Here is a 16,059-nt window from a genome sequence, read left to right on the forward strand (position 1 = left end):
CTCCAGCTCCCTCAGCCTATCCTCATAGCAGAGGTGCTTCAGGCCTTGGATCATCTTAGTGACCCTCTGGATTCACTCCAACCGATCTGTGTCCTTCTTATGCTGGGGACAAGGTCCCTTCCAACATAAGTCTATGATTCTATGAACTCTGCCAAATCTACCAGAGACAGAAGTCATAAAAATGACAGGAGCCTGTTTCCACTAAACACAAGCTCATTAAGCTAACAGAAACAAAAGGAAATGAGACAAAGGTACACATGACTCTGACTTTTCTCATTATCTTCTGTGCTGCTGTGCCAGTCACTTATGGTTTTAGCCTTGTGCTCTCCCCAAGGAGAGTGAAGGGTTAGGGAACTCAGCATGCAGGTTGGACACGCAGTGGCAATTCCTGTGCTACCAGTAAAATGCTTGGTTACAGGAGTGAGGACAGGTTCCAAAGCCCAACATAAAAAAAGAAAATTACAAAAATCTAGGTTTCATGAACTGAACTTGCCAGTCTAAATAAAAAAGCTTAATGGACTCATGTAAGCTTTCCAGATTTCTAACCTCAATGAACCTGGCTTTAGGACATCCCCTTTAGCAGCTCCTCAGCTGTTCAACAACTTAGTAAGGGAACTCTGAAGCATTCTATTGTAAACATATTAAGAGCTTTTGAAAATGAACTGCCTTGTCCTAGAATAACCTTTCAATTTCTCTTGCCTTTCAGAAATGCTATACCATAAACACTAGTGCCCAAAAGACACATCTCACAAAACAAAGACAAGCAGAAGTGGCAAAAATACTCACTGACAGACAGATGCCTACTTCTGGGTTCTGGCTGCTGATAGGGTGTGCTCACATCCCCCACAGACTGGGAAGTTTTAATCCTGACTTGTTTGGGCAGTCCAGAATGGGGCGAAGAACTGGTCTGTTGGGTAAAATAAAATCACAAATAATAAAATAAAAATGAGACTGAGGAGCTCAAGCAGTCCAGCCACAGTTTCCAAAATATTATTACGTTTAGTAGCAAGAAAGTCGCTGAGAAACAGTTGGGAGAATCTGAAATCTGATTAACTTCACAGAACACAAACAATAAAGGCAGCAAAGGAGCAAGCTTTACAGTTACAGTGTAAACCAGGAGTTGAACAACTAGAGCATGCTACCCTCCAGCCTCAAATCAAATGCACGTTTTTTCAGGTCTCAAAGTTTGTCCTCCATTAGCAGCTACCTATGAAATCAGGAAGAAGGAGCTGGTACCACCCACTGAGAGCAGACCATGGAAGAATCTGCAGTTTCTATCAGTCACCTTGGCCAGCAGAGCTGCACTCTCAATCTTGCACTCTTTCAGAAGCAGTTAAATAGCAACCTGACTGCCTTCAGTCTTTGAAAAGTAACCTGACAGTTCAGGTGGTCTAAGTGAAAATAAATTCTAGAGAGTTTAAGAGTGCAAAGAGTTTGGAGATGCCAAAATGAATGCTGCCCATGCTGCTTTTATTCATCCTGCCCTGAACTTACATAGATAATCTCATTAAAGACCATTTTCCCACAGTGCCTTCAGCTCATTCAAAGCTGGAAGAGGAATGAAAAGAGACACAAGGGACTTCTCCTCAGTTTGTGGAGAAAGACAGAAGGGATAACTCCAGCACACTCTGTAGGAAGAGGAACTGCAGGATGCTTTTACAATAGCAGCAGGTTGCTGCCCGGAAATGTTGCCCTCCTTGTCCAGTTCTGCCAAGAGAAACTGCAAAGACACATCAGACTCCAGAAGGTGCTCAGCTGGAAATACTCCAGCTGCAGGCAACTGAGACCTCTGTGCTCTCCTCATGGATGACACAGGGCACGTGGGCGGCCTGAGCAGGACACCAGCCATCTGAGGATGGTGCACTAAGGTCTGAATGTATGCAATCCTGTGAATTGCTAACCTCCCCCAAGCAAATGAGATCCTCTGCCTGCCAAGGCAGGTGCTCAATATTAACGGACACTTTCAATTTTAATCCTGTCCCTAAGTGCCTTGTTTTACAAGAAGTTAGAATATTCCCTTCCTCTTGTGTGTTACAGAATTTAACTCATGTTAATTTATTGTATTGAGATGAACAGACCCAAAGATACTCCAAGGAAATCAAATCCTGACTTCTGAAAATTATTTGAATATGACTGGCAAAGAAGGTGTGAGGCCACTCAATTAAAAAAAGTGAAGTATGGAGTAGTTGCTCACTTAATAAGCACTTTACCCTTGCAGAGGGTAAGGAGGGAGCCTCATTTAAATTATATAAATTCTACCATGAACAGATTCATGGGAGGTGAACCAAGGGTGCAGAGTGGGCAGTCTGGCTTTAGTATTCTAGGTGTTCAACTTAACCAGTTCTTCCCATTAGTTTCTAAACAGAAAGAGGGGACTGACAGCTGAAGTGAGTTGCTTGACAACAGAAAGCACAAGTAAGCCACAGAGAGAGGCAGAAGAAAATTAATATAAAGGCTACTAACAAACACAAGCTCTCAGTGCTAGTCACACAGCTAATGCTGTCCAGTTAATGTGGTTTGTAAACATATTTGTGCCAAAGTCATGGCATTACCTTTCCATCCCCAGAAAAAGAAAAGAGCACAACCAAAACAAAATCTGCATCCTGTACTTCAGGAAAAATAATGCTTCCCGCTCCCTCAGTGGGATGAGATCATGCAGCCAAGAAACCTCCTTCAGACTTGTGGGCTTTTGCTTTATCACATGTAGGGCTCTCCTGTCAGGCAACTCAGAGCTGAAGAGGAAGTCGGAGGAGAGGGGGGGAAACAGTGGCACTTACTGAAGACTTCGCTGTTTGTTTCTGCTTTGAGCAAAAGAGGAAAAAACAGCTAATAAAAGGACAACACCACAGTCCTGGCTACTGGCTGGTGGAAGGATAAGATTCACTCTAGGTGGCTTAGGTAAAGTTTAGGTAACATCATTTAACAGCTGGTTTGCAGCCTGGAGCCACTGCAATTAAGAGAGGGCTGTAAAAGAGGATTGTTTTACTGTGTTATACCAAAAGCTGAGGCCACCTTTCACAGACTGTTTCCTGACAATGCAGAACAGTCTGACTATGCTAGGTCAGACCAAAGGCCTTCTTGCCAAGTATTGTCTTCAGAACAGCCACTAACAAATGCTTAGGGAAAGGGAATAGGACAAGGAACAGCATCATCCCCTCCTACACCTTCCCAGGGTTTGGCATCCAGGCATTTGGGAAAGGGCTGTTAACGCTCCTTTGTGTTTCTATTAACATTGATTATCAAACTCAAAAATAGTGAGAAGTGTATTTAAGTTCTCCTGACAGTTCCAAGAATTACAGGTATGATTATTTCAAGAGTTTGAGCTCACAGAACTTGAATAGGGATCAACATTAAAAATCAACAAGCTACTCCCAACAGCTTTCATGACAGAGTAGCTTTTTGTGTCACACTCTTCAGAGAATTTGGTGATTTGCAAATAGATTACCTAAGGTATCAAGGTCTTTGGCTTGAAAAGCTGTTACCTTAATTCTGGAAAAAAAAAAAAAAAAAATGTATCTTGGTTGAGTGAACAAAGTTCTCCAGTCACAGATGAGGAATAAGGGAAATTTCTGCTGTTTTTTTTCCCTCTTGAGCTTGCAGTTCAATTCAGTGTCCAAAACAGGCAGCTTTGAGAGCCTGACTTAAAAGATTTACTTTTCAGCAGAAAATATCCTAACATGAGAAGTGCAAACTGTACTGCCACAGGCTGCCACAGCCACTTGTGGTACAGGGAAGTGAAGGAAGACAATCCAATTCATCCTAGGTGTGAACATACCATTAGTAGTTAAAAGGAATTGAGTTTCTACAGAGTAAGGCTGGATTCAGTGCATTAGGCTGCAGAACTGAAAAAAAACCACCAGGAGCTGTCCTCAGGCTTCTCAGCCAGGAAAATCAAAATGCTAAGAGCTGGTCTTCAAGGACAACCTGGTGCTTTCCTAAAGGCAAGATAATTACACTTTCAGCACTGTGCTATTAATCACAGGGAAAAAAAAGTTCTCTGTGAACCAAACTCATTGTTTTCCGAACACAGTCACTGGGTACTTGATATTAAATGGCCTTCGTATCCCAGCTTCAAAAGCTGCAAGGTTTTAGTCCCTGAACAGCTGCTGAAGCCAGAAAAAAAAAGAAAAAAGGAAAAAAAGAGATACCTATAGCTAAGCCAAAGCAAAGAGGATAACCATATGCATTTGTGTCTGTGCAGAGTGATTTTACTAATCCCTGGTACTCTCAGATAAAGCTGCCATCCTGTTTCAGAGACTTAAGGTTTAAAACAAAACAAAACAAAACAAAACAACCACCACCCTTCATTTTGCTGCAGTCACAGAAGTTGTTACCTACATGGTTTCTGTCCTGAGACAGCAATAATATTCTAAGGCTTTTCACATTAGAGCTTCGGTCTAAGAGATCCACTGCTTTATCCAGGTCATCTTGGTTTTTCAAAGGAATAGACAGCTGCACAAGAAAGAACACGGGAAAAAATATTAGAACAAGTAGATAGGAAAAAAAAAAAAAATCAATCTACTTCCACAATAGGTATTTAAATAAACATTAGAAAAAGGAAAAAAAAAAAATCAGAATGTAAGATAGGATCCTGGCTGCTCAGTGACTCCACAGATTTTCATTCCAGCACTATTTCACTGTCCCTTTTAACAAGGTTTTCCTCCCATGCCACCAGAGAACTGGCTGACCCTCTGCAAATTTCTCTAAGGCACTGTCCACCAAAATATTAATTGCTACCTCTACCTGAATTTGTTCTTTGCAAAGAACAAGTCAGAGACAGGCTCCTGAGTCTCTGATGAGAACATTGTCTCTGAATACTTATGAATCCAGCCTGAACGATGAAGTGAAAATTGGGTTTCAGATTGAGACTAGGACCAAGAAGATTAAGACTTGGAAAGAGGAAATGAAAGAAGAATTTTAAACTTGCTGGTAAGACCCCATGATATTATGCTCAGACACCCTCTGCTCTACAGCCTGCTCACATCTCCAAATGTGAATGTTACTAATATTGAAGAACCCATTCCATCTTTTCCAGCTCCCCCAGGGAATGAGGTTTTGTATCTCTCAATTAAGGATGAAGTCCTGAATGGTGGGAGGGCCACATCACAACAGGACATGGTTTTAGTGGTCATGGTGGTTAGGTTATGGTTGGACTTGATGATCTTAAAGGTGAGAGTCACTTTTTGGGGTGACCTGGTGGTGGGAGGTATCACCTGCCTGGGCTTTAGGCTGTTGCAAGCTGGTGGTGAAAGGTGAAGGGGATGCATCAAGATTGTGCCAGGACTCAAGGCTTTGTGAGGGAGAGACCATGGTGGCTCCTGATGGAATGGGGCAGGTGGCTTCCTGCTGTGATGGGGCACTGGGGGTGCTGGGACCTCATGTGATGGAACCCTGAACAACCTGATCTAGTTAAAGATGTCCTTGGTCACTGCAGAGGCTTGGACCAGATGACCTCTGAGGGTCCCTTCCAACCTGATGCCTTCTATGATGCTTTGAGTCTTTTCTAGCCTTAGTGATTCTATGATTCCATGACTCTGCTGTAGGGCAGCTGAAGAAATGACTCTGGGACTGTCTACATTCCTCAGCCTGTATCTATACTGGACTGCAATACAACAGTCAAAATACTTCAAATACTTTTTTTTTTTTTGCTTCCCTGACAATACCAGCCCAAGGAAGCAAGATGCTGCTGCTCACACAGTATCAGGGTGGGGTTTTGTCAGCAGCAGTGTGTCTTCCTCTGGAGCAGAGTGATTCAGCTACGGTTCATATTAGAGGGAAGAAATTAAAGAGTGCAGAAGATGTGATGGAAGAAGGATGTGTCATCTAGAAAGAGTGTTACAAGTTCTGAGCCCTGCCAGCAAGGCTCTGTACCTCATTGTTCATGTAGTGGAGGTCCAGTGGCTGCCCAAAGGCTGTTTTCACTTTCTGTTGCACGTCTTCATAGCGCACGGGACGGACAAATGGGATAATTCTGGAAGGAAAGAGAGCCACTGATTGGATTCAGAGACATATTTGATAGTGCAATCAAATTAGATGCCTGAATCATTAAAACCACATTTGAATGTTCTCTCATCCTCAATCAAGCAGTGAACCTTTCCAGTTTGAATTGATATTCATTATTTTAGCAAGGAACTCTTGCTCTCTGGCCTCTTTCCAAATGGTTTGTCAAAATGCAATATTCAGCTGAAGAGTTCCAATAGAATGCTTCTGTCCCTGGGGAGAAAAGGATTCTTTATAAAATAAATATCTTTTACCTAACAGGATATAAGATGCACTTTGGCTTAAAGAATATTGCCTCAGGCACAAAACACACATCCATTCAGGGAGAGCTGAATTAAAAGCTGCAGCAAACCAGGCCTTGGTTTATCACTCCACTATCTGACCTCAGAACTCACATTTCCAAGATGTGTTCCACTTGACAGGTTTCAAAAACATTCTTACAGCAGTTAGATCTGAACTTCAGGGGGAAGGCATCATCAGGAGGACACAAAGGAATCTGAAATCCTTCTGTCCCAAAGGTGGTTGGGGATGTTAGCTCCATGTTAGCCCCCTGAATGCTCAGCTCCAACACCTCCAAATACCTGACTCACAGACTCAGTACACTGCCTGCAGTTATCCTTCAAACCCTGTGCAACACAGTGGGGGCAATGGTTTGAAACTAGAGCAGGGGAGATTTAGATTCAGCATTAGGAAGTTTTTTACCACAAGGGTGGTGAGACACTGGAACAGGTTGGCCAGAGAAGATGTGGATGCCTCATCCCTGGAAAAGTTTAAGACAAGGCTAGATGAGGCAACTTGGTCTAGTGGAAGGTGTCCCTGCCCATGGCAGGGCAGTTGGAACTAGATGTTCTTTAAGGTCTCTTCCAACTCAAACCACTCTATGATTCTTCTGAAGGAAGCTGCCAAGTACTATCTTGACAGCTGTGGAAAAAGATGATTTTCAAATACTCTGGGTCAAAGAATTGAAAGATTCAAATATGAACTCTAATTTCCAACCCATTATCCTAGCAAGCCAAGGATGTCAGCTGCTCAGAAACCCGCTTTTCATCTCCCTGCTGCACAAGGCCCAGATGGTTGTTCCTGCCTTCAGGCTCCTGTAACCAGACTTCTCACCATCTGCTTCCATGGGCCACAGGACCACGCTGTGTCTCCAGTACCAGCAAGTTAAACAGCTCTGGGACATGGCTGACAGCCACCATCCTTCTGCAAGCTGGCAGAGTGCTTTGTGAGCTGCTTACCCCACTGCTGCAACCTGAAACGACTCTGCTTTGCCACACCTGAAATACTGCCACAACAGGCTTCACTTCTAGCACCACTGAGTAATTTTGCCATCAGGCAAAAAATAGGAAGACCTGAATGGACTATAGAAACTCAAGACTTATCCAACTTACGAGGGCAACTCTCAGAGCTCAGTGAAACCCAAACTCACCTCTGGGGAAGCTGGTGCTGAACCCATGCTTTGGATGGAAGAATTAGCTTCCAACACATCCATCCAGCCTGCTTTGCCAGTACTCTGCATCCTGCCATGACATGCAGCCTTTGTTTCAAATAGCTCCAGTGTTAGCTGGCATCCTTAGCCCCTTTCCCAGGAAGGGTTCATCTTGCTACCAGACCTACAACGTTCAGCTACTTAGAAACAATTCTCCCTGTTAAAAAGCAGCCCACAATAACATTTTCTACATACTCCTAAGAAACCCATCCATTAAATGATAGTCCTCTGGCACTGTACTAATGTAACTTAGCTCTCAGTTGAGCTGAAGTCCCTTATAAAGGCTTCCATTCTGTGCTCCATGCATTAAAAAGCAGAGCTGTTCTCGGGTGCCACGGATTCTATTAGCTTCAAAAACTCTGTGCGCTCTTCTAAAACAAAATCATGGACTGCAAGGTTTAAGGAGCCCATTCCTGCCTGACCACCTTAAATACTTGTGGTTAGATCTGGCAGCTCCTCTGAAACCAAGCACACACACTTACATTCTGGGAGCTTGCTGGCTGTCTGTAACTGCATACCACTCTGGGAATGGGGAATTCAGGCGAGCCTCACTGCATAATTAGACTAACACACAATCAACCTTTTCATTTTAATGTTACTGCAGCAAAAAAAACCCACCCCAAAACACCACCCTTTTCTTCTCCCCTGAGCAATGTGCCATCTTAAATGCACTCAGGCAGAAGACATGCAAGATGATAGGGCTGTGGTGACAAGACTTTGCCTCTAAGTTACCTTGTCTGAACACGGGATCACAAGAAAATGTGACCTGCTGCACAGCACCTCTCTTGTACTCCACACAATGCCACTGGCACAGTAGAGTGCTGAGAAGATCTGGCTGACAAAGGCAGCAGCAGATCCCACCTATGATTACTTCTAAAATTTCTCCCTAAGCACCAAAAGTGGTTTTTTTTTCTAGTGACAGGACTCACCGCGTAGGGCTTTGATGAATGAAAGTAGTTCAGTTTTTCAGGAAGACCTCAAAAATTATTCTCTGCTGCCTGTGTTATCAACAAAGGATTCCTCTGCTTTTCTGTTTTAACAGAAATACCTCAGTTTGACCCCACCTCCAATACTGCCTCCAGTTCTGGTTTCCCCAGCATAAGAAGGTCACAGAGCTGTTGGAGAGAGTCCAGAGGAGACCAGAAAGATGATCCAAGGGCTGAAGCACCTCTGCACTGAGGACAGGCTGAGGGAGCTGGGGGTGTTCAGCCTGGAGAAGAGAAGATTCTGGGGGGACCTTAGAGCTGCCTTCCAATAACTGAAGGGATCCTGCAAGACTGGAGAGGGACTTCTCGTGAAGGTGTCTAGAGACAGGACAAGGGAGAGTGGTTTGAAGCTGAGGGTGAGTAGGATTAGAGTGGATCTTAGGAAGAAGTTCTCCAGTACAAGGGTGGTGAGACTCTGCAATAGTTTGCTCAGAGTGGCTGTGGATGCTTCCTCCCTGGAGGTGCTCAAGGCCAGCCTTGAGCAATTTGGGTTAGTTGAGAGGTATTCTTGCCCATGGCAAGGAGGTTGGAGCAGATGATCTCTTAGGTCCTTTCCAACCTAAGCCATTCTATGATTCTATGCTGAAAGAGTTGTCTGGGATAGGAGAAACCAAAGGATTCCCATAGGATGTTTGTGAGGAACAGCATATAAATTCATGCTTACAGTCCAACTGCTTTTAAAAAAAATGGAATCTTAACATCAAGATTCCTTTTTCTCCTCAGTTGAGAGTTCAAGAGCAGCTTCAAAGAGGCTGCAGACGAGCCTGGAACTTTTCTCTATGTTCACACAGCTACTGAACAGCCCTAACAATATCAAGAGTTCCTCCCAATTAGATGGTAAATAAGGGGCTTTTTGAGACCTACTTTGACCTGTCTAGGCAATTTTGTCTATTAAAAACAATCTGCAAACACTGAAAATGATAATTCAATTAATTCAGGGTTGTTGGTTTTTTTTTTTTTTTTTTTGTAAAAGAAAGTATCTCAAAACCAAGTATCAGAGGAAATAACAAGTTGGCTTTTACAGCAGTGAAATATCTTGCCTTGCTGTATCTGTTGTTCAGCAGGACAGTGACAGGTCATCAGGAAATGAGAAACTAGAAAAGAATGACACTAATTTGATCAGTTTCAGTTAAATAAATTAATTAATTTAAAAAGGGATCATATCTGAAATAGGACTAGCAGGGTGAATTTATTTCAGGCTGGGCAGCTTTGTTAATACTACTGCAACTCACTTCAAATGGGTATTATGAAAATAAATCAAAGCAAGAGTGGCATGACTCACTGACACTTAAAAATAACCAAGCTGGGGATGACCTGTTTGCTATTGCCCTTCACTGTGTGCTTTTTTTTGTGTTTTTATTTTTTTTTTTTAATTCAGGAACAAGGAAAATAAAGCCAAGAAAATATTTAACCTGGATTACTGATGACAAAATGATTCCACTAAGCAAAGAAACCAAGTGGTGAAGACAGACTTACCGTCGCTCCCCGTTATGTTCAAACTTTATCCTTACATCGTTCTGCAGAAGAAATGAAGAAAAGGTGAGGTCACAACCAAGCCCTGGCACACAGAGCAGCACACAGATGGATCCTAACAACATTTTAATGCCCAAATACAAGGCAGGTCTTTTTGTAACTGCAGTTGGCGTCAACTCCTCAAAAGGCTGAGCACAAGTCTGAGAACTTTCTCCATGGACACTGAAGCAAAGTGTGGACAGCAAGAGGCTGAGAGGTGAACACAGCATCATGAGGAGGACACTGAAGCAAAGTGTGGACAACAAGAGGCTGAGAGGTGAACACAGCATCATGAGGAGGACACTGAAGCAAAGTGTGGACAACAAGAGGCTGAGAGGTGAACACAGCATCATGAGGAGGACACTGAAGCAAAGTGTGGACAGCAAGAGGCTGAGAGGTGAACACAGCATCATGAGGAGGACACTGAAGCAAAGTGTGGACAACAAGAGGCTGAGAGGTGAACACAGCATCATGAGGAGGACACTGAAGCAAAGTGTGGACAACAAGAGGCTGAGAGGTGAACACAGCATCATGAGGAGGACACTGAAGCAAAGTGTGGACAACAAGAGGCTGAGAGGTGAACACAGCATCATGAGGAGGACACTGAAGCAAAGTGTGGACAACAAGAGGCTGAGAGGTGAACACAGCATCATGAGGAGGACACTGAAGCAAAGTGTGGACAACAAGAAGCTGAGAGGTGAACACAGCATCATGAGGAGGACACTGAAGCAAAGTGTGGACAGCAAGAGGCTGAGAGGTGAACACAGCATCATGAGGAGGACACTGAAGCAAAGTGTGGACAACAAGAAGCTGAGAGGTGAACATAGCATCATGTGGAATGAAGAAGCTGCTAAAGGAGAAAGAGGAAGAAAGGGGTAAAAAACTATGCTGCGAGTTTTATTATTCACTGTGAGTTACTGGAGCAGGTCCAGAGAAGGGCAATGAAGCTGGTGAAGGGTCTGGAGAACAGGGCTGGTAAGGAGAACCTGAGGGAACTGTGGTTGTTTAGTCTGGGGAAGAGGAAGCTGAGGGGAGACCTCATTGCTCTCTACATCTCTCTGAAAGGAGGCTGGAGCCACGTGGGGGTTGGTCTCTTCTCTCTAGTATCAGGTGATAGAACAAGAGGAAATGGCCTGAAATTGTGCCAGGGGAGGTTGAGGTTGCATATTAGGAACGAGTTCTTTGCTGCAGGAGTGGTTAGGCATTGGAACAGGCTGCCCAGGGAGATGGTGGAGTCACCAGCCCTGGAGGTGTTCAAGAAATGTGTGGCCATGGCACTTGGGGACATGGTCTAGTGGCTGTGGTGGTGTTGGGTCAACAGTTGGACCTGATGATCTTGGAGGTCTTTTCCAACTAAAACAATTCTATGATTCTGGAACTGTCATTTGCACAGAAGACACTGAAAGATTTTCTAAGCAAAATTAATCTCTCTTGCATGGCAAAAAGCTGAAATTGAGTCTAGCTGCGCATGCATCTGAACTGAAGCTGATTTTCTTTGGGCATTCTAAAAGCAAGCATGTTTTCTTCTGTGGCAAGAAAAAAGCTACATTCTCCACTGTCCAGACACAGACTAAATCTCTGCTTTTGCAAGCATGCAGCCCCTGAAACTCAAAACTATGAAGTTACAGACAAGTTAACCAGGTGTCATCTTTTAAAGGCAAAGGGGTCACCATTAGGTTCTCCTTCCCCCCTACTCTGCCCTGGTGAGACTGCATCTGGAATATGTCCAGTTCTGGGCCCCATCAGGTCAAGAAGCACCTCCAGGAACTGCCTGAAAGAGTCCAGTACAGAGCCACAAAGATACTGAAAGCAGTGGAGCATCTTCCTTGTGAGGACAGGCTGAGGGAGCTGGGGCTCTTGAGCTTGGAGCAGAGGAGCCTGAGGGGTGACCTCATTCCTATTGATAAAGATGTGCAGGGCAGTGTGGGGAGGACAGAGCCAGGCTCTGCTCAGGGATGTCCAATGACAGGACAAGGGGCAATGGGGGCAAGCTGGAGCAGAGGAGCTGCCATGGGAACAGAAGGAGAAAATTTTTCACTGTGAGAGCGACAGAGCCCTGGAGCTGGCTGCCCAGAGAGGTTGTGGAGTCTCCTTCTCTGGAGACAACAAAAAACTGCTTTGATGTGTTCCTGTGTGAGCTGCCCTGGGCAGCTCTGGCAGGGGAGTTGGACTGGGTGATTATTTGAAATCCCTTCCAAACCCTAACATTCTGTGACCCATACATGGCAGAAAGTTGAAAGCATTGCCCACACAACCTGGGCACTCCAAGGATGCCATGTGGCCTGGAAGAGTCAATGTGCTGAACTTTCAACTCTGGAGATCAAAGTTCAAATCCCAATTTAGGTTAGAAAGATAAAAATAAAAGGGAAAATCTGCTCTGATAAGACTCCATCATTTCTGCTGCACAATTTCTGTGATTGGAATAGATTAAGCCATCTGTGAAAGCCTCAGACAATAGGCAATCATACATCTAGGAACTTTAAAAAAAATGTGGCCAGGAAATGCTCTTTAGCTAGAGGAAGTATCTGGCAGGCTGAGTGGTCAAGAATGCAGTTCAAAGGGACCCAGGCAATCCCTGTGAGCACACAGGATTCCTGCAGCAGTACAGGAGGTACAGCACTGATCATGACAAATGAGCTTCCCAATCACAGCAATCACCATCTGCAGGGAGGGGGGAAACTGACACCTGAAACTTTACCAAAGCTGTTTTCTCAGATGTGTGGAAAGATCTTACTCTAGACTGACACCAAAGCAAAGCAAATTCCAGAGAATTTGTTAATCGAACAATGAAGGAAAAATGCAACCAGTGTAGGAACAATAAACTACAAATGATGTCCACCAGCCAACTGGTGATGAAACTGCTGTTTCTTAGACAAAATGGATGGAGAAATGATTCCTTCAGAGAAGGAAGGCTCTGGATTGTTGTTTTTTTTTTTTTTCTCAGTTATACTATTATAAGCAGCCTGGTCTAAGGACACAAAGTGAGTCCAGATGAGGACCACAAAGATGATCCAAGGGCTGGAGCACCTCTGCTATGAGGAGAGGCTGAGGGAGCTGGGGGTGTTCAACCTGGAGAAAAGAAGACTCCAGGGGGACCTTGGAGCTGCCTTCCAACACTTGAAGGGATCCTACAGGAAGGCTGGAGAGAGACTTTTCCTGAGAGTGTCTAGAGACAGGACAAGGGAGAATGGTTTGAAGCTGAGGGAGAGTCAGTTTAGATTGGAGCTTAGGAAGAAGTTCTGCAGTATGAGGGTGAAAAGGCTGCCCAGGGAGGTTGTGGATGCCTCCTCTCGGGAGGTGTTCAAGGTCAGGCTGGATGACATCTTCAACAGCTGAGTCTAGCTGAGAATGTCCATGCCGATGGTAGGGAGGTTGGAGAAGATGATCTCTGAGGTCTCTTCCAACCTCAGCCATTCTATGATTTTATAAAACAAACAGGAGTTTTGAGATGAACTTAAATCAATTTTTCTGATTCAGTTTCTGACCTCAAGATGTGTTTTAGGGCATGAAACAGCCAAGTATTAAAACTAGTCAGTTAAAATTAGTCAGCACAAAGATCCTCAGGACTCTAAGCCTCTCTCAAACATGCCTGTAGCTAAGCAAACCAGAACATCTTTCTCAACTCCACTGCATGCTTTCAAACCTGTGATTTGTTACAAAGGGAAAGGGAAGGGGGAAATTTGGCACCTCCCAGTGACTTTTCAAAAGGATCCAACACTGGCCCTTAGGGTCTGTATTTCAAAGATCTAAGAAGAGGTGTTCCAAGTGATCATAGTGTTCAAATGTCAGAGAGAACCTAGAGCAGTTAAACATTCAGTGTTTTTTCTGCCTTTGAAAGCAGCAGACCTATCACCTACATAACCCACTTCTTAAAGCAACTCACATAAACTGTCCTAAGAGATGAGCAACAACTCAAATCCAAGTTCAGTACTGGAGCCTTCCAGTTCTGTGATGCAATCCCATAAATAATGATTACAGGCTTGGAGTTAAGACATCTCTGAATTTATGTTTCAAAGTGATTTGGAAAGGATTTTGTACTACTCCATCCATGGATTTGTCCAGCACATTCGAGGAAATCCCAGATCCCAGCTGAACAAGTAGATTATGAGCAGACAAAGCATAAGGAAGAGGCAGACATGGACTTTAAAGCCTGCTCCAAAAAGCTTAAGCCTATAATAAGGCTGTAACTGGAACCAGTTATTTTACTGACACAGGCAACTTATCCATTTGTCTAACTGCAAGTAACTCAACTTCATTTTTAAAGACAGTAATGGACAAAGAATTCTTGACTGGTATGGTTGCTTTTGCATTGACTTATTTCACTGACATGATATGCAGCACACACTGACACAGCAACTCTGTTTTGCCCTTTCTTTCCACTAGAAAGCTAATGCAACAGTTTTCTCTACCCACAAAAAGTCTCTGGCAATGTGAAAGGAACCTAGAGATGTTTTAAAGTATTGATCCTACTACTTATTGGAGAGGGACTTCTATTGTCTATAGAGACAGGACAAGGGGAATGGTTTGAAGCTGAGGAAAAGCAGAGTTAGCCTGGATCTGAGGAAGAACTTCAGTACAAGGATAGTGGGACGCTGGGAGAGGCTGCCCAGAGAGGTTGTGGATGCTTCCTCCCTGGGGGTGTTCCAAGGCCAGGTTGGATGAGGCCTTGAGAAGTCAAGTCTAATTGAGAGGTATCCCTGCCCATGGCAGGGAGGTTAGAGTAGATGATCTGAGGTCTCTTCCAACCTGAGCCATTCTATGATACAATTCTATTACTTCTACCACAAAAAGTGCCACACACTGCTACATTACGACAGAGTCAGTAAAGAAAAGCTTTCCTGACCTCCCACACCTGCCTAAATGGCTTCTATGTAGGTCACTGCACACAATGTAAAACATGTTCCTCATTCACAACTGTTACTATTCAATAAAAGACACTTTTCTTACCGGAATTTTTTTTTCTTCCACTGCAGAGGCACACTGGTTTGTTATTGCAGGGCTGCCCAAGAGGGGGGGACTGCTGGCATTGAATTTTTTCTTTGGAAAAAAAAAAAAAATTCATTAAAAAGAATTAAGGCAACAGGATTGTCAAACCAGAAAACCACTTGGTAAACTTTTCAGCTAATCCATATGGACCAAACCCACTTTAAAACACGTGTGGAAGGAAGGCAGAATACTAAGATGTTGCAAATTATTAAACCTGCACCTTCCTCAGTCCATTAAGGTAGGTAAATAAGAGAGCTCCCATGCTGGCAACACAGCCTGAGCACAATCACAGAGTCAGAGAATGGTTTAGGTTGGAAAGGACCTTAAAGATCATTTAGTTCTAACCCCCCACCATGGGCAGAGAGACCTCCCACTAGACCAATTTGCTGAGGGCCCTCCCAACCTGGCCATGAACACCTCCACGTTCCACAACCTCCCTAGGCAACCTGTTCCAGTGTCTCCTCATCTCACTCTAAAGAATTTCTGCCTGATCTCCAGTTTAAATCTCCTCTCTTCCAGCTCAAAGCCATTGTCCCTTGTCCTGTCACTCCAAACCCTTGTAAAAAGTCCCTCCCCAGCCCCCTTCAGGTACTGGAAGGCTGCTCTAAGGTCTCCCTGGAACCTTCTCTTCTCCAATGAGCTAACCCACCTGCAATGCCTTGTGTCTTGGAAGCACAAGGCAGAACCCTCTGCCACCCAACTCTGTCCCCAGGGCACAGTTTGAAGTGCCCATGAAATGGGCTGTTACCTGTTTGTTGGAGTGAGGGCTGTCTTTATTCTTCATGGTATCATATCCAGGCAGTCTGTGACGCCGGCTCATCTGGAGTGCTACCAGGTCCTTCATGATGGATTTCAAGGCCTCTTGTTCATCTGGGATAGAGAAGAATTTTAGTGGTAAGATGCCCAGGTGAGTGTCAACCCTAAGACTTCTGCACTTGCTTTCTGCTGGCTCCTTTTTAGGATCTCTGCAAATACACTGTGATTTCTTTTAGTCACAAAAAAGCCCAAACTCAACCTGCCATCCTGAGGTAGTAAACAGAGGGGAGGATTTTAAGCCACAACACCACAGAAAAAAGTTCAGAATAA

The 16,059-nt window shown here is 44.1% G+C and overlaps 1 protein-coding gene across 1 annotated transcript in view; it reads right to left on the bottom strand.

The window, feature by feature from the left end:
• Positions 1-15,838, bottom strand: part of MAP3K3 (mitogen-activated protein kinase kinase kinase 3) — a 36,577-nt gene extending 20,739 nt beyond the window's left edge. Inside the window, exons 1-6 of the mRNA XM_054396548.1 lie at positions 15,722-15,838; positions 14,935-15,024; positions 9,952-9,992; positions 5,872-5,971; positions 4,339-4,452; positions 787-907 (exon numbers count right to left, since the gene is read on the bottom strand). Coding sequence (XP_054252523.1) covers positions 787-907; positions 4,339-4,452; positions 5,872-5,971; positions 9,952-9,992; positions 14,935-15,024; positions 15,722-15,817 — 562 coding nt within the window. The 5' untranslated portion in view covers positions 15,818-15,838. The remainder of the gene's footprint in view (positions 1-786; positions 908-4,338; positions 4,453-5,871; positions 5,972-9,951; positions 9,993-14,934; positions 15,025-15,721) is intronic.
• Positions 15,839-16,059: the final 221 nt, after the last annotated feature.

The sequence above is a fragment of the Indicator indicator genome, chromosome 37 (genome assembly GCF_027791375.1).
Source record: "Indicator indicator isolate 239-I01 chromosome 37, UM_Iind_1.1, whole genome shotgun sequence".
NCBI classification, from domain to species: domain Eukaryota; kingdom Metazoa; phylum Chordata; class Aves; order Piciformes; family Indicatoridae; genus Indicator; species Indicator indicator.